At 30.0% G+C, this 22,626-nt stretch overlaps 1 protein-coding gene across 6 annotated transcripts in view; it reads left to right on the forward strand.

Moving 5' to 3' along the window:
- Hdc (histidine decarboxylase) overlaps positions 1-22,626 on the forward strand; it is a 54,031-nt gene that overhangs the window by 8,797 nt on the left and 22,608 nt on the right. For 2 of the 6 annotated variants that reach the window (XM_087157476.1, XM_071177646.2), the window contains exons 2-7: positions 8,645-8,688; positions 11,874-11,902; positions 16,161-16,333; positions 17,639-17,752; positions 18,818-18,937; positions 20,310-20,444. In XM_087157476.1, coding sequence (XP_087013602.1) covers positions 11,875-11,902; positions 16,161-16,333; positions 17,639-17,752; positions 18,818-18,937; positions 20,310-20,444 — 570 coding nt within the window. In that variant the 5' untranslated portion in view covers positions 8,645-8,688; position 11,874. Of the gene's footprint in view, positions 1-8,644; positions 8,689-10,625; positions 10,727-11,873; positions 11,903-16,160; positions 16,334-17,638; positions 17,753-18,817; positions 18,938-20,309; positions 20,445-22,626 lie in introns of those variants that run through there. The other 4 variants (XM_071177649.1, XM_016074593.4, XM_016074594.5 and 1 more) reach the window with 2 other exon arrangements.

The raw sequence follows: 22,626 nt of genomic DNA on the forward strand, positions 1-22,626 counted from the left end.
AATTCAAAAGTTGATTTTCCCTAGTTTTAATTAATTTATTGTTGACTTTTTTAAATGTCCAACATTGCGTATATTACCCATCACGCTATTTTTAATAGTATTCCAATCCTTCAATTTACAATAAAGTCAAATGTATCTGAGATCAAATTTCTTTCATGCTTCCTTCTTCCTTTATTTTAAACTGCTAATCAAATTTTACTATACAAATTTCTAATAAATAATGTCATAAACTGTTAAAAACTGTGAGAATCGATTTCCCCCCCCCCACCTCGACAAATGCGAGTCAAAATAAATTATTCCTCTAACACAGAAAAACTTATTTTACGTTTTATTTATTTTTGTATAAAAATTATAAAAAAAAATACACAAAGCTTTTTTTTGTAAAAACAAATGGAAGTTTTTTTGACTATCTATTCTTTATATTTAAGCTACATCTGAATAGAAGATAGTCTAGGTATTCTTATTCAGTGTTTATCTTGCAAAAACAATAAATTTTTTGAAAAATGAATTTATGAAGTTTTTTTTTAATGCGTTTTTAATCAGATATATTTTGACTAATCGTTAGGCGTAATGCTTGATGTCGCTAAAAACGCAAAAATTGTTTTAAACTCGGAGTTTTTTTTTTCAATAAAATACTGTTGACCTTTTTAAAATGTCTTATTTTTTATTTACCTTTCACACTATTTTTTAATAATTTTTAAAAAATATTCCTGCTTCCTTATTTTTTATTTTGCAACTAATAAAATATATTTTACTCTTAAAAAATAAACTTTAAATAAGGCATTTTATTAGAGTCAGTAAAAAATTATGAGAATCGATTAATCACTCTAAAAATGCCACTCAAAATAATCATTTTAACACAACAATTAATAATTTAATATTAATTTAATTTAACACAACAATTTAATCAATTAACAAAATAATCACTCTACTAATCACTCTAACTAAACAAAAGTTTTTTTTTTTTTTGAATTTTTCATTACCTATTAACTGCTTTAAATTTATCTGAACATTAATAATGTTATGTAATAAGAGCAAATAGATTCAAGTTCAAGTACATATACATTTACAGTACTAACAAATATAGTTTAAGAAACAGGAAGTGAGTAAAGTAGCAGAACTATTATTTAAGTTTTCATCCAATCATAGAGATTCCACCACACTGTTGCCAACTAATGCAGTCACCTATCATGCTGTTTGAATTATCTATAATTGGGTATAATATAGCCTACGTCACAGGTTGTGTTGTTCCTACTAAATTTAACCCATGAACGGCATTTTCTGCGAGCCTAACTTCAAGCCACAAATAAACAAACGAAGTGTTCGATCGTTTAAATAGCTGCTCGCCAGATTTTATTGCATTATAAAGAAAAGTTATTGAAACTAAATACAACTAAATAAACAACAACAACTAAAACAAATAACAACAACTACTAATAACAATAACTAAATAAACAACAACTAAATTCCATTCGTTTAGCATTGCGTCATATGTTGTTCCTACTAAATCGAAGTAGTTGTGTTTTTTTCATATTATACCCAATTTAAAATGGGCAATTAAATGTTTCTTATCTCCTTCTTCTTGTAAAAAAATTCCATCTCATAGTATGATTTCCAGTAGTTAACGGGAATTGTTGATAACATCTAAATAATTTTTGCTAAAATCACTACATTTCACGTTGCTTAACTAGCGCTTGACATGCCTTTAAAATTCTGCCGTTCTTAGGAACGTTAAGTCACGTGAGTTAATTGCTTGAGTATATTTTTTGTTAGGTGGCTAATTTGGGGTAAAGTGGCTCTGAAAGGGTAAAGTGGCTCTGAAAGGGTAAAGTGGCTCTTAAACTGAACGAGCACATTTTATTCGCGATTGTTTGACAATAAAATAAAAAATTTTAAATTTAAAATGTTAGTATTGGTTTTTAATGTGTGCACTGGTTGTGGTAAAAAATTATGATATGCTTTTTGCAAATCGTTCCACTATATAATCATTTATTGCTATTTAAAAAAACAAATAGTGAAAAAGTTATTTAAAATAATATTGAATAAATATTTTGCTTCTATTGATTAAATATATACAGCAATCAACACAGTAAAGAAAATCTTTTACATTTGCAGTTAAAAACTGTCAGCTCGTGTACCAGCATAAAACCGTTTCTTTCGCAGAAAAAAACTCTTATTTAAAAACGGGTAAGTTGATTAGTGTTATTATTTTAACAATCAAACTCCGTTATTTCAACAAAAAATTCTATGAAATAACTTTGTCTGTATGTTGGTCGGTGAGAGCCGAGAACACAATTTGCAAGACCAGTCAATGCCGGGATTCTGCAATGCCTCTGGGAAGAGAGTTCTGTTCTCTGAGCTACGTTAATTCTGGTGTTTGGTTGCAAAGGAAAAATCGTACAATGTCTTTATGTTAAAAGTCTTATTTACTTATATCATCTTTAAGTGCAAAAACATTTAAAACTATATTGGCCCACCAATAATAAACATTTCTGACAATTTAACATACCTAAGTATTACATCAAAAGACAGATATTAATCAGGTAGATTATCAATTAGACAATGAAGTCGAATCACAATTTAATATACGATGCTCAAAACTGTTAAATTAATATCGGAAAAAATAAGAGCAAATATGTAAAATACTAGTTAAAGGATTCGAAAAGAAAAATATTAAGTTATCTTACGGTTAGCAAGACTCGAATAGAAAAATCGAGACTGTAACAACATTGAACAAAATCGAGAAACTGAATTGACAGCTTAAATCCGTTTTCAATTCTGTGAAAAACAGAGAAAAGTGTTTTAGAAAAAAATAACTTTAAACAATCAAATATACAAAAAAAGTCTGTAAAATAAAGAAAGCAAGGAAAAAAAATTTTTTTTTTTTTTTGCAGCCGCGGGTAACAATTAAAAACAAAAAAATCTGTGTTTATCTTCAAACATTTTTTTCTTTAAAAGTATGTTTTTTTTTACTGTAGAATTTACAGTTATTTTATTCAGTGTGCGTTGGTAAGGTTAAGTAATCATTTTATATACTTAAATTTATTTCAAAATAACTAAGAGATGCATTTTAAAATGATTTAGTTGTACAAATTACGACGGGAATCGTTATGAAACAGGCTGTACAAATAAATTCAGTTTAAAATATATTGATTGATACACTATTGATTTATGTTTAAACAACTGTTTTGATTGAAAAGGAATTGTTAAAAATCCTTGAATCTATACGATCTTATGAATCTTAGACATACAGAGATACGAAAAAAATCAATAGAAATGCAAAAAGTACTACTTATTTGAAACACCGAAACAGTTGTTACTCATTAAATGTCTTTATTTAATTTATTATTTGTTTTCTTTGTCATTCATCGTTGTGTAAATATACCCAGCCTTTATTTAATTGAAAGGGTTTGTCAATCTTAGAAAGCAAGCTGAAAGTTTTAATGCCGACTCTATCTATATAAACGAGCCATAAATTACTAGATGAGTTTACGAGCAATTTAACAAAATCACATCAAATTGATGCTTATTTTTTTTTTTTTTTTGCGGAACGGAATTCTTTATTAATGTTAACATTATTTATTTTTTTATGTATTTTCATAGCTATTTTGCTGTGATAATTTAACTTAGCGCAACAGCTCTAATTTAATGCCGGATTTAGATGATCTAGAACGCCATTAAAAGTAGCAAAAATGGCCCTTAAAAACATCCAAGAATGTCTTGAAAATAAAAAAAAAATTGTGTGCTACACAAAATTAAGATATTCAATATAGCAATAGTTAATACGGATTTTATACAATTTGAATTCGTCATGATACGTTATGAATAATCAGTGCGCCATCTTAAAAACTATATTTCTAGAGGAATATTTTCAAGCTGATATGAAGTACTCTAGTCAAAAAGTATGAAAGTTCTAATAATAAGCTAAATCTATCTCAACAAAAAAAACCTAAACAAACCCCTCAATAAGTGCCCTAAAGTGTAAGAAAAAAATTCCGTAAATAACAAAAGAAACAAAAATGCAAAGAAATAAAAAGGAAATATAAATAAAAATGAACATAATGCAAAAAATAAAATTGTCATCAGAATCCGGACCTCAGCTATAATGAAATCAGTAAAGCTTTTTACTTTAATTTGCTCGTACAAAATAGGGGAGAGCGCACATGGATAAAAGAGATTATTAATATTATTATAAATAATTACTATGAAATCGTTTATAATAATGCATGCACTTAAATAACATTGTTATAATGTTTTTGTTAATAAATAGTGTAATATTTCAACCTCTTGATAAAATAACCAGAAAAGTAAAATATTATTAAAGAGAACTGATTAATTGTAACTACAGAAAAAATCTGCTAAAAGAACGCTGCTGAATAGCAGTGGTGATCCAAGAATTAATGCTAGCAAAGGACTCCCTTTATCCAACTAAACAAACGCTCAAACTCTTCCATTTTGGTTGGAGATATTACATGGCTTTTTATTTAACAAGATTACAATAAGAACTGTTGGTTAATGTTTGCCAAAGTTGCCAGAGCTCTTTGCTGATGAGAATTTGGTTAATATTAATACATTTCATGCTTACGCCTTTCTGTAAAATCCAGGGAAAAACAATAAAGAAATTTTCATCCAAAAAAAAACAAAACATTTTCGCCAAAAAATATTAAAAATTAAAATTTAAAAATATTCTTCTTACATTTGATATGAACTTTTCAATTGGTGTCGGTAAATTTATCAACCATCTCAGAACAAAGGACCAATTTATTTAATCTTGAAGTTAATAGAAAGCAGTCCATTTAAAAGTTAATAATACGCATTTTATTGTCATTTGGAGACCTGTAAGTGACGTCATCGTTGTAAATCGTAGTAAATGATGATTCAGAAGCCAATCAGGCTCAACACACGCGCGTTACATTGCTTACAGGTATCCAATTAAATCTGATTTAAACTGCATGGTTAGGCATGATCACTTCACTTCTTCTTAGTAGCCGGCGAGGGGGTGTACCTGGGCGGAGTGGTGAAGTACGCCGGGAGTGTATACTCTTGGTAGGGTCACCCTAGGCGTGAAGGCCATTCCATTATGCTCAGCTAAAGTCTGCAGGCACTCAGGGCTAAGTCAGTCTTCTCCCTCTGTTGCCCTAGACCAGGGATGGCGAACCAGTGGCTCGCGACACAATATTTTGGGCACTCCACCGATCACAAAGTTTACTATGAAGCATATTAACAATTCAATTAAAATTCACAAAAAAAGAACAATTAATGCCAAAAAAGAAATTAATAACCATAAAAAAACAAGCGAACAATAAATAACTAGCAAAAATAAATTAACAGTTCTGCTTAAACTAACATCTTATAACCCTAATATAAGTTATTTGTCATCTAATCTGCAACAACAGAAGTCACACTGATCTTACTTTAAGTTGAATTGCGCGTATAATTGAGACATTGCAAAAGTTGAGAATTGCATTTTTTCGTAGTAAATAAAGATTTTTGAGTTGATAGTATTTAGTATTATTATTTACCCAATAATCACGAAGTCAAAACTGTTTGTCGGCACGTCTATGACCCCATTAAAATATATTTTAGAAAAAATGGCACGTTGATGCATGATGGTTCGCCACCCCTGCCCTAGACCTTCGGGTTAATTGAAGCTGCTTAAATTCTCTTCACATGATAATTGACAGGCCTTCATCCAACCATTGCTTACACTTTCAGTGGATACCCTCACATGTTGGGGTTGATGGGAATGAGAGAGCTGACTTCCTGGCCAAATCCGCTGTCGAAGAAGACACTGATCGTTGTGGGAAGCTTACCTTTAGTGAAATTTCTTCCCTGGCAAAAATGAAATTAAACAAGACCGTAAGAACTCCTCCCAACCACTCTTGGTATTTTGCAAAAAAAACCGGGAGAATCTTTCAATCTTAGACCGAGAGCCCATCAAACTGCCTTTTCACGCTTCTTGAGTGGCCACACTAGATCCCTTACTTTCAACCGTGGCCAAAAAACTTATCCTGAATGTCATTGGTGCTCGACAGACATGGCCTCCCCAACGCATATTCTGACTTGTTTGGTGTTCGGTAAAGATGAGATCCTGCGAGACTCCAGTCTTTTTATGGACTTTTTGGTGGTGTTCGGATTCATGGGAGTCATCTAGCGCTGCTAGACGATTCCGAGATCAGCAACAACAACTTCTTCTCTAGTTGCAAGTATATTGCTTTTTTGCAATAGTTCCTGCGAAACACGAGGACGTTTCTAATAGCTTTCTAGATAACAAAATACTTCTAATGTTGATCGACTGATTCAATTCATAATTTATTTAAAAGACAAATTCCAGATAAATTTACTTGTAATAATAGAACCTGAAATAAAAACCTATCTATCAAAATAATAAATTTGATTGCTCGTCCAACATTATACAGCAAAGGTCGTATTTTTATAAAAATAGATTTCTGAAATTTTTTCTTCTAAACATAGAAATTGGAGCATATTCCGAATTACTCATGCCGTTTATAAAAAATGAAAAGTTAAATTTAGTTCTCTCCGTGCGTAGTCTCTCTTAACGTGCAATCTCACCTAGGTTTAACTTGTATTTGATCAGACCCGTTCGTAATGTGTTTTCTTAAAAATATTTATGACTCAACACAAAAGTGTTATTATTCTAAACCGTCGTCGCCTTCCAGGTGTTAGCGATTAGAAAAGTTTGCTTTTATCTTCAAATTAATATTTTTTAAAATAAAATGTATAAATTTTTCAATTTGTTTTATTACTATCATAATAGGTAGTAATGAAATGTAATAGTTCCTCCATAGGAATATACCCTCCACAATAATGTTGAATCAGTCCAAAATGTGTCTAGATATGCTCGTATATCATAATATATGAGAGATCAGAGTTCTATCCCCGAAGGTAGCTTCAAACTCTCTTGAAAGTTTGCCAGAGAAGTAAGGCGGTAGGTGCGTAATATTGACCACATTGGTTCAACGTATCGGTGAATTTGACATTGTAGAATGTAAGTTCTATAATTAATAAGCTGGTTGTTGCAGGAGGATTTTATTTGCAACCATAATCACGTTTTTAAATGTGTCAAAATGAATATTTTACCTATATTTACCTATATACAGAAGCGAAAATTTTAACATCAAGACGATGTATACCATTATTATCTTTTCTTTATAGACAGAGTTGGGTCACGTAGTATAAAGGCAAGCTTATTCAAGCAATATAATTTCTTTCTTTATAGTTTGTCATCGTTTTGTAATTAACGTCGCGCTACAGCTACACTAATGATCTATTGGTGACAGTCTCAGAAGTCATGCTTGATAATGATTCCATGTTAATCAATCCGCTTGCTCACACGATAATTTAGATCGGATGGAAGATAGCAGTTGAAATCATGCGGCCTGCACCACACTTCCTTACCATCGAACTGTATGCCGAACTCTTAAGCCGCCATTACAAGTAGAATAAAATTACGACTCACTGAGACATGATCAGAAAGAATGCCGTCTGATAAGACTCCCAGCCATTAAGTAGTTACTAAACTACTACTTTTTAAAGTAGTTATTTAGCACGGGGAAACGAACCCAAGGTCAAGCCCACCATACCGAATAGGTGTCCTTTTTTAAATTCATGACTTTTGGTTAGGTGTAAATTATTTTCACCTGCATGAAGCAAAGTTCAAAAAAATATGTCGCTCTCGACTGATAATATTGTAAAGTAAAGCAAAGCCAAAAGAATCATGGCGGCCAAGGCTCAACAATATCATGACTAAAAGCATAATTATGACAATGTGGCCAACATTGCGCACAGGCTACTTTTACTTTCCGGATAAGATGGCACACATCGATCTGAAGATGGGCGGGCTTAAAGCCACTATTGAGGATCGAGCTCCTGATTTCCATTATGATAGCTCAGTAAATTAAACCCCTACACCACACCAGTAAATTAACATCCTAAAGTAGATTGCAGAAAACTTTGAATACTCTGGATTACTAAACTGAAAAATTAACCCCTCGTTTATTCAGGGTGATGACGATTGAAATAATTACATAACAATTTTATACTTCAATTAAATGAAAACAGCTCTGGGGGATGCAGGATTTATATACGTAAAAAAATCCAAATATGTAGATTTTACACGATTATTTTCATAATATATTTAATAAGTATTGTTAATTTTTATTTAGTAGTTGTTTTCGCTTATAGAAGCGTTAAGTTATAAATTTAATTCGCACCCCCATTTATTATCTACGTTCATTCTCTGTCTTTATATGAAAATGTAAATAAATTTATGGACTTGGATTAATAAAAACACTCCAATAAAATTACTTGAAGGTGACATGCGGAACTGTTTAACGTTGATAGCTTGGGCAATGGAGCAGTAATTGTTCAAACAAACTTTATTGCAGTAGAAAGGAAAAAAAAATAACTGACTTTAAAATGGGTTTCCCATAATGTTAAACAAATAGGTTGGGTTTTCTTTTATTGATAATGTGAGTAGTAAATGTTAACCATATCAACAGATTTAATAAGAAAATGTTCAAGGACATAATATTCGTCAATGATTTTGATTTTATTGTTGTCGAATCATTGAGTGAGGAAATCGAAAATTAAAAACTAACAGTCTTCTTTGATTTTCATTTAGGAGGCATTCGATCACCTTTGAGGCCACAACCTTTCTACTTGCAGGTATCAAGCATAAATAATCTCAGTTGTTTCATTTTTTAAAATTTTTATTTTTAACTTCTTAAATAAGTGAAAACCAATGATATCTATTGTAAACTTGTACTGATAATATATTTATTTATAATATATCTATTTATAATATATTTAATAAATACTTTAAAAAAATATAAAATTTTTATGCATGTATGTAACAAGTTATCTTAATTTTAACTTAACACTACAAATAGAATTTTAAAATTGATCTTTAATTTTCTACCAATATTTTCGTCATTAAGTGAATAGTTATTAGAGCTCTTTTTAAGACCTCCTTTTTTATAAGCGATATTAATAAAATAAAATCATAGTAAGTATAGTCGATATTTACTATGAACTTACAATACATTTTCAGTACTTACTATACATTTTCTTAAGAAAATATTATCTGCAATCAAAATATTTGGATGTTGGTTGTAGGCTGGAATTGTAATTAAAATATGTGGAGGAATTTTTGATTTTTTTAAACGAAATATACGGGATTACATTTAAAAAATATGTTTTGTTTTTGTGAATTTATATGATATTGTAGTGTTTGTATAGGAGATATAGTGAACTCGGTTAAACAATACAGGACAAAATATCTGTTAGTACTGTATATTTTCCGTACAATCTGCACTAAAATAGAAATGTGAAAGTAAAAAGTAAAGTAAAAATAAAAAAGTAAAAATAAATATGTGTTGAAGTGATTTCCCTTTAAATTGTTTATAGTGAAATTTATAATTTTACTTGTATAATTTTTTTCTTCAGAATTTAGCCAAACATTTATGTTTCCATATCTAATTTTGCATTTAATAAATGCAAATACGAATATGGTTTAATGAAAATCTAACACATCTAGTTAATAAATATATAATATTGCTCAAAGCAAAAACATTTTGAAACATACATGTTGAATAAATACATGAATCTACATAATATATTAGAATTTTATATTCGATTATCTTAAATTAAATATTCGACGTCGAGAAAGGTATGAAACATTCAGAGTCAAATAATTACTACTTAAATAGCTTAAAATAACAAATTTGCTAAATATTTTTTAATAATTTCTCGCATTTCAAAAAGCAAACTTTTACTGAAAACCATTCGGAACAAAGGTGTAAATTTTGTTACCAGCAAAATTCGTCTCCTTAAAATAGTGAAATAGTGGCTAAATTTTTAAAGTAATTTGAAATAACTACATTTAAAAAGTGTAGTTTTAATTGTAGTTAACTGCATTTCTAATAAAGAAGTAGGAACTGTACTTAAGTACATTTGTAGTGAAACAGTTGTGAATGTATTTGTAATAAAGTAGCTGCAAATAATTTAGTTTTTCTAATCACTGAGTTGACTAATATATATGCTTGAAAAAAATATTTGGGAACATATATGCTATCCAAGTCTTATAGTCTAACTAATAATAAGCTCGTTAAAAATAAATTGATTTAGGAACATAGAAATGCAAGTATATTATAAATCTAGTAAAGTTTAGTTAAAAAATTGATAAGCTTATATAAAATAATGTTAATTTGGATTATAAGTTAGATAATATATGTTATAAAGACGATTTTTACATAATGTTAGATAAATTCGAGAAATAGTACTGCATAGGTCAGGAAATCTAAAAGTTAATAGATAACCTTGTTAACAATATTAAATTGAATTGCCACCACCTGTGTTAAATAACTGTAAGAACTTATGTGGTATATTTGAAATCTAACATGGACTAGTAGATTAATAGATAAGAAACAAAACTCCCTTAATAAGTCAGAATGTGTTGGGTTTGAGGGATTCAAGGATACTGAGTTTTGACAGGTATTGAGGATCAGGTCTGCTCTAGCGATCACACCTTTTTTTAGCCCTTTCTCGAGTATCGTATGGCTTCCCGGGAGACGTTTCAAATAAAGTCATGTGACTGCAGATTAACATCAAATGAATAGGCATTCAGTACCGTCAATATACTCAGTCTCAGGAACTGTTAAGGAAGTTTTGCGTTATCATCTTCTTCCAAATCGTACACCACAAGGTATATCCAGTATTTACTTAAAATGCAAAATCATTTAAAATTTAACTCGTGTAACATCATAAATTTTTATTTCTCAGCTTCTTTTAAAGCTTCATTAAATTCAGTTTCTTTGGTTTGTGATATCCTAAATATTCATTTCTCATCTTCTTTTAAATTTTCATTAAATACATTCATTAACATTCATTTATTAATTTGAAATATCCTAAATATTAAGTTCTCAAATTTTTTTAACCTTCTTTTAATTTTATTTTTAAGTTTGCAATATGATATATTTTAATTTCCTATCTTCTTTTAAATTTTCATTAAATGCAATTTTTTAGTTTGTAATGTCATAGATATTTATTTCTCATCTTATTTCTAAAAGCTATTGAAGCTAGTTAAAAGTCTTCATTAAATTCGACTTCTTACTTTGTAATATCCTAAATATTAATTTCTTACCGTCTTTTTGAGCTTCTTTTAATTCAATTTTTTTAGTTAGTGACATCCTACATTTTAATTTCTGACCTTCTTTTGAATTTAAAATTCAATTCAATCCAATTTTATTAAATTTAATTTTTTAGTACTTATTATCACAAGTTTTAGTTTCTTGCCTTCATTTAAAGCACATATATTGACTTATAGGCATGATATTTACTTAAAATGTAAATAGATTAATCCGACTTAATAGGTTCTATTCTTGTCAGTTTTAATGTTAAGCTAGAATTGTCGTTGATTAGTTTAAAATTAAAAAAAAAAGTTTTCAGTCTAAAAGCTTACTTTACTTAAGAGATATCTTTTTTTTAGCCTAGATTTAAAGCATTGAAACAATAAATAGTAAATTGAATTCTGAAATATTATCATTCAACTTGCAATATTGCAATATTTAATGTTTTTATGCATTTTTTTCTATAAAATTCAAACAGAATAACCCCTCCAAGAATCGGGTAGTCTGCGTGCTGAAACTTAGAGACTTCATAACTTTTAAAATTAATTATAATTGAATTCGAGACCTTACTTATTTTCTGGTAATAAAGACGATTTTAACATAATGTAATATTTACCGCACTTTTCAATTTTTGCTTATGTTTTGTCCCTTGTAACTTTAAATTATATATAAAAGTATTCCTCTGTCTATATTTTAATCTTAGATCTTAATCTTTGTTTTTAGAATGGATCTAAATGAATACAGAAGTCATGGTGAGTACCTTATTTGATTTCGTCATATATTTTAAGAGTATTTCTTTTTATAAAAAAAGTATTTCATAGACTCAAGATTATGATAATTTATTTCATAATTATATGGTTTTAGTTTCATAATTATATAGATTTAGTTTCAAAATATTACATTACTTACACTAGGATTTAAGTTTGAATGAATATTTCAAATTAAGTATTGTTTTCAACATACACTGCTCAAAACAATTAAAGGATATTGTAAGTCTTGTCAATTATAAAATAAAGGTGTAAACAAATTTTTTTGTGTGTATAAAATTAAAGAAGAGAGTCGCAAGTGCAAATTTTTCTTATTTTCAAACTTCGCAGTATGCAAATTTTGAGTTTGTTGTCGAAGACGATGCTTTAGCAGCAGCGAAGTTGATTTGGCTTTTAACTTAATGTAAGACAAAGTGGAAAAGAATGATCGACATTCAGTTAGCGCATTGTTTCGATGAGTGCGATGTCTCAACGAAGTCATTTAACTGAATCAGAAGTTCGGAGAGCTGTTGGCTGGATAGAGGGGGGCCAAACACAAGCCACTGGAGTTTTTTTAAATTTTTATTTTTTATAACCGTCGTTGAGCAGCCGATCCAATTTTATGGGTTTATGACTAGCAATGTTCAACTCCGTAGCTTTGTAATTTTGAACCCAATACAGAAGACAAGGGTACTCCTGGATCGAGTATTGGGAGAAATTTGCCTTCGTGGATGACTTTTTGAGGGAGCTAACCGCATTTGCGTTACATGGAGAGGAAGACCACGAGAAAGTCCCACGGTTAGCCTGACGGCAAGGGAACTCTAACCCGTGATCCGTCTACCACTAAGGATATTTCATATCAGCACTGTTATCAGTGCAAGCCGGATGCGGAATTCGTATCGACTGGGATTCGAATCGATTCACCTCATTGGAAGGCGAACGCTCTATCCCCTGAGCCATCATGGCTCAGCCATTGGAGTTTTATTTTATAACCGTCGTTGAACAGCCGACCCAATTTCATGGGTTTACGACTACTTATGTTCAACTCCGTAGCCTTGTAATTTTGAACCAATCCAGAAGACAAGGAAACTCCTGAGGTATTGATTTGTTGTGGGAACATGGAGGACTTTGAGACTCGACAGATTTAACGTGCATCAGTCACCATTTACTACACGGGGAGTCTTCGGCCGGCGAGGATCGAACCCACGACCTCTTGGATATGGGCCCAGCGCCCTACCGACCAGGCTATCCCGGCCCTCAGCCATTGGAGTTTAACAAAGTGTCATTTACAGGAACTGTTTTTTGAGACTGGAAGTACAGGCCGAAGATCAGTGCAAAAGTCTAGACGTGCAACAACGCCCTATAAAGCTATCTTGGAAACACCGAAATATGAATGCCACTCTTCTTCTACAAAAGCTTCGATCGGCTACTGGCGCCACAGTATCGACGCAAACTGTCCGAAATCGCCTTCACGCTGTAGGTTTGTATGCTCGCAGACCAATGGTGCGTATCACGTTAACAACAAAGCACCGACGCGCCCTCAGGGAGTGGGCTACAGAGGATGTGAACTGGAGTAGAAATGAATGGCGGAATATTCCTTTCTCTGACGAGCCAAGTTTTTCTGTTCATCCTGATAATAGGCGTATTTTCATTTGGAGGGAACGTGGCACTAGAAACAATCCTGCTCACGTGCACGCAAATGTAAGATTTGGCGGTAGGAGAGTGATGGTCTATGTTGATGGGTGCACCGATCTCCATATCATTTGAAATGGAACTCTGACAGGTCTCCGATAAAGAGATGAGATCCTGAGACCTATTGTAGTCCCTTAAGCTGCAGCAATTGAAGATGAATTCATGTTAATGGATGACAATTGCAGGCCACATCGTGCTAACTTGGTGAATGATTTCTTTTTGGAGGAAGGAATCAAACGAATGGATTGGACAACGTGTTCTCCAGGAATGAACCCAATCGAGCATGTTTGGGACATTCTAAGCAGACCAATTCCTGTACGACTATCAGCCCCACAATCTCTCCAAAAACTGGAAAGAGCTCTTCTGGAGGAGTGAGACAGAATATTCCAGCCCTTCATTAATAACCTCATTGACTCGATGCCTCAAAGGTATTCAACGTTGCTGGCCGTCCTAGGAAACCATTTCCTCACTAAAAACGATTTTCTTTTAAGCAAGCACTTTTCTTTACTTGTTTTTCTCTTCTGAACAAATCGTGCTTTTTTCCCTTTTTTTTTATCGCTCAATAAAGCTCATTTTTTCCTACCGAACAAACATCACTTTCATCTCATATAAAAAAAATATATCTTTTATCTCATGTAAGCGTCTGTTGATAATATATCTATCATTCAGACAATTCTCCAGGTGCAAGTTCAACCTACAACTTCAATATCCTTTAATTGTTTTGATCATTGTATTTCAAACTTAGCAGTGCTTTTAATACCCGCAGGTAAATAGGGAGCAGTAGCCGTAAATGCATGATTTATCAATCACGATTTAAAATTTTTAGCTAATTGGTTTCCTATTTTTACTCATAAGTATAAATATAAACATAATATAATAATATTATGTAATATGTAATATGTAATATGTTATATATATATATATATATATATATATATATATATATATATATATATATATATATATATATATATACATATATATATATATATATATATATATATATATATATATATATATATATATATATATATATATATATATATATATTACATAATTATAATTAAAGTAGCATAATAGTTTGATTATGAAAAAGATTATTTAATTTGTAGAATTAGGCGATTCAATGGCAAAATTGCTTCTTAATTACTAGCTCACTTTTTTTTCTTTTTTTCAACTGAAACTTTACTTCATTTTGAAAATGAAATACGAAGAATACGCAGAAGATCCATCATGATAACAAGGAAACCAATGAGCAAACCTGATAAAGCATATAATTTAATATTTTCTAAAAATAAATAGAAAATAAGATAATTTTGACAAAATGGAAAAGTATTGAAACAGAAACAGAAAATACAATTAAAAGTTTATCCAATGATTAATGGAAGTAATTTCATTTGAAAAAAATATACCAGTTGAGAGAAAGGGTTAAGTACTAACAAATTGATAATGTAATAGCAAATGAAGTTTTGAAACATATTTTCTGAATCTTCACAAAAGTTTTATAAAAAAAACTATGCCCTTTAAGGTCACGGATTAATGCTTAAGTGGAGAAGAAAAAAAAACGCTATCAAAATTTTACGAATTACTACTGAGGAAGGTGGAACTGAAATCATCAAAAGATATTTGATTGCTAGAGGAAACAGAGAGGAATTGATAGACAGCTATTAGAAACACCTTCGAATTTCCCCAAACATTTAAATTAATTTTATTGGATATCAAACTGTTTTCTACACTAAGGATTCATCGGATTTCGAAAGAATTTTTTTTTTCTCTGATAAGTATTAAAATTTGCTATCCCTTTATGGGCAAATATTTTTACTTAATTTTTTACAAAGGTTCTAAAAATATATATCACTATTAAAATATATATCACTAAAAATATATATCATCGGTAAACTATTTTAAAATAATAAAAAAATTTATATGAAAATGGAAAAAAGAGGAAAAATATTTGTTTGTCTACTGGCCATTGCAAATGATATCATTAGTGAATGTTTTTAAATTAGAAAGATGGATTGTCATCCACGGTGGTTTCCGTCCAAGTTCTTCAGTATTGGTTCGTAAAATTTTGTAAGCGTTTTTGTATTTTCTCCGCTTAAACATCTGTATCCCTTACTATACATACTTTTTTATTATTTCATTTTTTGCGAAGATTCTAAAAATATATCGACCAAAAAATTGGAAATGGTTTACATGAACAGTCCCTGATTATTACACACTGTAAAAAATTCCGGATCGAATCAAATTTCGGTACGGCATTTTGCGTGCATCATCCCATAAATCCATTATTGTCGTAAAACATTATACAGTAATTTTTACAGTAACATTTATTTAATTAGAGTGTTTCAGTGGTTTTAAGGTTAATATTACTGTAAAGACTGCAGTATATCAGATATTTTTGTTCTGTAACAGGTTCCGGTAAAAAATGGATTTTAGACTAAAGTACCAGCACCCTGAGTGCTGGTATTTTTTACCGTAATTTGATCTGGATTTTTTCACAGTATAAATACTACAGTGTCTTCTTATCATTTCTTAATCTTGCTTAGAAACACAACGTGTTGTTTTTCAGGATATGCAATGGTAGATTACATTGCAAATTACTTAGAGACTATTCGTAGTCGACGAGTATTTCCGGATGTTAAGCCAGGTTATCTTCGACCTCTGCTCCCGGATTCAGCTCCAGAGGAAGGAGAAAACTTCTCTGATATCTTTCAAGATTTTGAACGTGTTATAATGCCAGGGGTACGTTTTGTTGAAATGTACAACTAATGTGTATATATTAGGGGGACCGGAAAGTAATGTCGTTTCGGAGCATTAAATATTCGCTTGTCTTAAAAAACCAATTAATTTTTTTTTATCCATTTCGATTCATTTTCAATCTCGCATTGAAAGTTTGTTGCTAATGAATGTGAATACATTATGGATTAAAAATAAAATCTTGATACCAAATATCAAATTCACCGAAACGGCATTAATTTTCGGTTCCCCTAATATTTTATTTATAAAATTACGTACTTAATTTAGATAAATGTGATACGTTTTTCACTAAATCCTGTTAAGTGAATGTCCAGAAATAGCAGTAAAAAACGCAGTAATTGAAAACTAAATTAATTAAATAGTTTTTCAGTAATTAAATATATTATTAACTAATATTTAACACAACTTTATTTTTTTTATTTTGTATTTTTAATCATACTTCTGAATATTAAAAACTGTTTTGCACTTGTTAATCAACATTATAGTGCAAATATCATAACATTATAACTCTTATGGGTTTTATTAGTTTGTTTTAAAACACATGTAAAAAGTACCTAATTTTTACATTATATTAAAATCCATTGATTTTATGACAAAAAATTAAAATCTAATTGCATCATAATTTTACAGTCATAAATTACAACCGCTATACATGAATTACAACCGTAACTATACATTCTTCTACACTGAAAAAAAAAGTATAGTTAAAACTACCAGAATATGGTAAAATTTACTGTGTTTCTGCCGCATGGAAACACCAAAAAGCTCGGTAATTTTCTGAAACGCTTTGGTAATAATTTTGGTTAAATTAGCAGTGAAATATAGATTTATATTATGCAATAAAGTTTGGTAAGTTAAATTGCATGTTCTAGGTTTAAATATTAGGTAGTCTGTCATGATATCTTGGAGCATGCTATAGAAACTATTTATTCGGTTAAATTCACTTTTCAGTTTTGTATTTTTTATTAAATATGTGGTAATAAGAACTATAAAAAAACACAGAAAACCAGAAATTCCTGTATGCCGTTGTCATATAAATGAACGGTTTAATTACCGTATATTTTAGTTTTTATTACCAGAATTAAGTTTTCTTTCGTCCGAAAGTTATTAGAATACAGTACGATAATTTTACCGGAATTTTTTTCATTGTGTATAAAGCTAATGACAGTTTAAAACATAACAGTCTAAAATACGATATTTCATTTAATGAAAACAATTTTTGCTTATTATGTGCAACAAAGTAAGTGACAAATTAATTGATGAAAAGCATACTTTTTATTTCGAAAACAGATCACTCATTGGCAATCTCCTCAGATGCACGCGTATTTTCCAGCTCTCAACAGCCCTGCATCACTTCTAGGTGATATGCTGGCTGATGGTTTATGTAACATCGGATTTACATGGGTAAGATATTCTATATGTATTTGTTTATACTAATGTTTCTCATAAACAAAAAAGAAACATTTAAATTTACCTAGATCGAAGTTTTTATTGATGTTTTACAGATTAGGTTTAACTGTTGCTTAATTTATCAGAAAATTTCTACTGCATGAACCTTTTCGGTTTATTTAAAACAATTGAAAAAATCTTAAATTAAAAACAAACAAACTCTAATTGCTTTTACAATTTAATTTATAAAAATTTAGGCTGATAATTAATTATAATTAGAAATATTACAAAAACTTTGATTATGAATATTAATTTAATTAATAATTTAAACTATATAGCGTTTTCTTTCAGATATTGTTAAAAAAACTACATTCAAATCAATTTTGACATCGAAAGAAGCTACATAATTGATAAATAAATCAAATGATTGATACGTGTTGCCATCAAAAATTTAAAAAAAGAATGGCTGCGAATAATTTATGACAGAAAATAATTCATGAAAGCATACTATGCATTTTTAGACCGAAAAAGGACCAGTTAGTTTTTCAGTGAGGACCGCAATAATATTTTCAATCATGAACATCAATTCTTCAATCTTTTTTTCTCAACTAAATCAAGTTTTTCAAACATGATGATGCATGATGATCCGTTACGTTACGTCATGTTGGGTTACGTTACGTCATACTGATCAGTAGAATTCACAAGTGCAAGGAATGTATCTCTAAGTAAGTTTCCGAAGACTTATTTTCTTGGGAGATAAATTACTTAGGAGGTAAATTGCTCTATTTTTTTAATTTGGCCAAAATTTTTAGAAATAAGTAAGTTGTTCAATGATACAAAAAACAAATCATGAAAGATTTATTCAAAACATTTTTTATTTAAAGGCTTCAACTTGGTCAAACTATATTCTGAAAAAACACTGTTTTTATTTAATCCTTAAAATTATTTAAGAATATTAATAGAAGGTCAAGTAATGATAAAATGGCGAGAAATTCAATTTTATTTTCGAAAAAAAAAACTGTACAATCTGAAGAGACTTTTTATGCATTGAAACAATATTTAAAGATTCTTTAAATCTAGGCATCTAGTCCAGCATGCACTGAATTAGAAATTGTGGTAATGGACTGGCTGGCAAAAGCAATAGGATTACCTGAAATTTTCCTGCATTCGTCTCCTGGTAGAGGGGGAGGAGTTATACAGGTAAACTTACATTATTTTTATAGAAAGTGATAATTTAAAATTTAAAGTTACTAGATAGTCTAAAAAGGGAATATTGTAACATTTTTGATAAAAATATCTCATTAAATTATTATATCTGTACATGGCTTTCAATGATTTTTGTTTAAAATTTCAGATGAAATAACAACTATCACACGAACAAATAGGAAAATTTCGAATTTTACATTATTTGTATCATATTACTAAATGTCTCTAAAATGACCAATAAAAATCATTAGATTTAACGTTGGTTATTATTAGTTAAAACAAATCTTTATTGAAACAATTTGTTAACTTTGAAATGCACTTTTTGTTGCATTCTGCTTTGTGAGCTACGGAATTTACTCGAACCAAGTTTAAAAAATAGTAAGAAAGTTCATCAGGAGATGGCGCAGTTTTAAGAAAACTTTAAAACAATGTTCGCTGGTGCATGTCAACGTATTCCAATTAAACATGGTCGTCAGTAATTTTTTTTCTCAGTATGCACTGCGAGTTAAGGCAAATGCTGGTTATTTTAAAAAAAAAAATTTTCTTGGTTTTTCTCAGTTACCAGTGCTATCTGGTGACAAGTATTGTAATTGATTTTGAAACTCGAAAGAGTAAATATTCTTGTTCCTCCATCAGAATACAGAAAACCGTGACATTCTATCTCCTTTGATTAAGAAGAAGTACGATGTTTAAAAAAAATTATTTTACTCATTCTTTATTTTTTTATTAAGGTGAAGTTAGGAGAGTCTGCACAGAATTCAACAAACAATGCTCTATGAAGTTTACAAAGCAGTACTGCCTTTCGTACAAATACTTAGAATTGCAGTGTGCGTACTGTACTATTTCCCAGAACTTCTTCGTGCGCAATCTCTCCTAGATTTACCATATCAAAATGTTCTGTTATGTTGTTGTTGTCGTTGGCTATTAAGGAAGAGGGGGTGCGATTGTTCTTGTTTTCTAATGATTCCATCTATGGCGAAGAACTTCTGCCACACCTATACGTCAGACCTGTTTATAGGGCGGACTCATTGATGCATATATTCATTTGCCCACAAATCGTAATTTTGATCTAAACTAGAGAACGATCAATCTCCGATTTAGTATCAGCAGAGGTACTGATTTGTTATGGGAACGTAGAGGACTTTGTGACCTGAAATATTTAGTGTGCACCAATTTTGAGCTTAACAAGAGAACGATCAATTTCCAATTCAGTATCTACAGAGGCATCGATTTGTTATGGGAACACGGAGGAAAACCGCGACATTTTATCTCCTTTGATTTTCTTGATTCGATATTTCGAATCATTTTGAGAATCATTCTTTGCATCAGTAAAAATACCTTGTTTTTTCTTCATATCTTTCGATAGACGACAGCCAGTGAATCTACACTTATCAGCTTACTCGCAGCTCGTACTCAAATGTTTCAGCTGTACAAGGAAAAATATGAACATATTGATGAAGTTGAACTCAATACAAGACTAGTTGCATACACATCTGATCAGGTTAGTATTTTTTTATTACTGAAATTAAGTTTAGATTAGGATCCTTTAAAAATGTCGATATGCTTATAACTGATTTGCATCCGTTTATTTTAATTTAAAAAGGAAAAATTATCTTATATCTCTAGCGTAAAACTTATTAAATAAAAGTAGGAATATGATTTGCAAGCAAGGGAATTATTGTAATATTAAGTTAAAATAAAAGTTCATTGGCAAAAAAAATTGGTCTATAATGATGAAATCAAAAGTGATTAGAAGTTGTATGGTATAATTGACTGATTGAAGATAGTGATGAAAACAGGATAATAAAAATAACAGCTGAAGATTAAAACTGGATCCTAATTATAATAAAACTTCTTATTTAGTACTTGTAGAGCTTGATATATAAAATCATTTTTTATTCGTAATATGACTTTCTGAGTTAAATAATACATTTTGTACATATTAACAAAGACAGGCCGTGGGAGATAAATGCCCCATGATCAGCCTAATCAAAAATCAATTTTAAAAGTGATTGAATTGTTCCCAACAGACAGTTAGGAGCATAGGAATAGATCCAAGGTTAGTAATTTATTGAAAGATATCATAGCCTTCAATATTAATTGGAAAATAATTGGGGGAAAACAAATTGCCAAAAAGACTGAGACTTGTTTCTTACTGATAAAGTTTTCTCAAATTCGAAAGAAATTAGAATGTCCTGCCCAGGTGATGACAATGCTCAGCTAATTTTACATCAGCATAAGATTTAATAACATGAATATTGAAAATATATTTTTGAAGTATAACTGTATGTCTAAAATTTTTTTTGAATAATAATTTTGCTTTAATATTTAACTATGCATAAGTGTATATTATATGTTCCATGGATATATTATGCTTCAGTGAATAACTTACTTTGCAACATGGGGGAGATCCATAAATTAAAAAAAAAAATATTACATATTTTTTTCTGTGTCCAGCGGGGATATATGTGATGCCACAATTGGCATTACATATTTATTCCCTATCTTTTAAAATATCTTTCATTACTTAAGCTTATTTTTATTAATAGAATTATATTTAAAATAAATCAAAGACTTAATCTTTTGAAACGAACTTAAAATATTCTTCTCTTTTAGATCAATGTAACGGATACTTTTTATTTCATTACTAATGCGGATTTATTAATTCACTGCCGCCTCTAATCGAAAGAAAAAATCTATTAATAACTTTTTATTCTAAATTTCTAACCGCAAAAATGTTTCAGTTGCATGGTTGTAATAATTCTCATAAATTTGTTGGCGACTCGTGATTGCCAAGGTATTCTTTTAAACCCAATATTGATATGCTGGTAGGCTTTATTTTGGCTATGTTATAATTTAATGAATCGCCAATTTTGGATCTCCTACTCATGCTTCTGTGTCCGTTGGGAACAAATTACATGTACTCTTTTAATTTGGCTTTTGATTAGGCAGGTCGTGGGGAATTTGTCTCCCAAGGCCTGTCCTTATTAATATTATTATGCAAAATTGATTCAACTGAAATTCTTCTGGATAATTTTTTATATTTGGTGCCTCGAGCTCTGCAAATATAATAAAAATAAAAGCTTTTTTTTAAATATGATCCGGTTCAAGTGTTATATTCATCATCTTTTTCTGTTTTCATCATCTTCAATTTGTCAGTATTCTTCAACTAGTCCACTATACTGTACAAGCTTCCACCCACACCTTAATATTCCATCATCACCACTTAAATTGGCACACTGAATATTCCTTTACCATAATCATTATCACCATGTAACAGAAACATTTTTGCAGTAAGAAATAAAGAACAAAGAGTTATAAATAGATTTTTGTTTTCAATTAGTCGCGACAGTGAATTAATGAATCTTATATAACAATTGAAATTAATAGTTAGTTGTTACATTGATCCATAAGAAAAGGATAAAATATTATATATTTGCTCTTTATAAAATGTAATAAAAATTAAGTAATTGATTTATTTAAATTAAAATTCGATAAAGAATGATTAAAAAAAAGTTTAGGAAATTAGAAAAATTATACAGGCTAGAAAATATGTAATGCCTATAGTGGTATAACAGGCTCTTTGATTTAAAGCAATTTTCTTAATAGCTGATAAAACCCATGTGCCATGGGCGGAGTCAGGATGACATTATTCATAAAATTTTGCAAGAGTTTTGCATATT

This window comes from Parasteatoda tepidariorum, chromosome 2 (genome assembly GCF_982258835.1).
Source record: "Parasteatoda tepidariorum strain Cologne lab strain chromosome 2, Ptep-v5.0, whole genome shotgun sequence".
NCBI classification, from domain to species: Eukaryota; Metazoa; Arthropoda; class Arachnida; order Araneae; family Theridiidae; genus Parasteatoda; species Parasteatoda tepidariorum.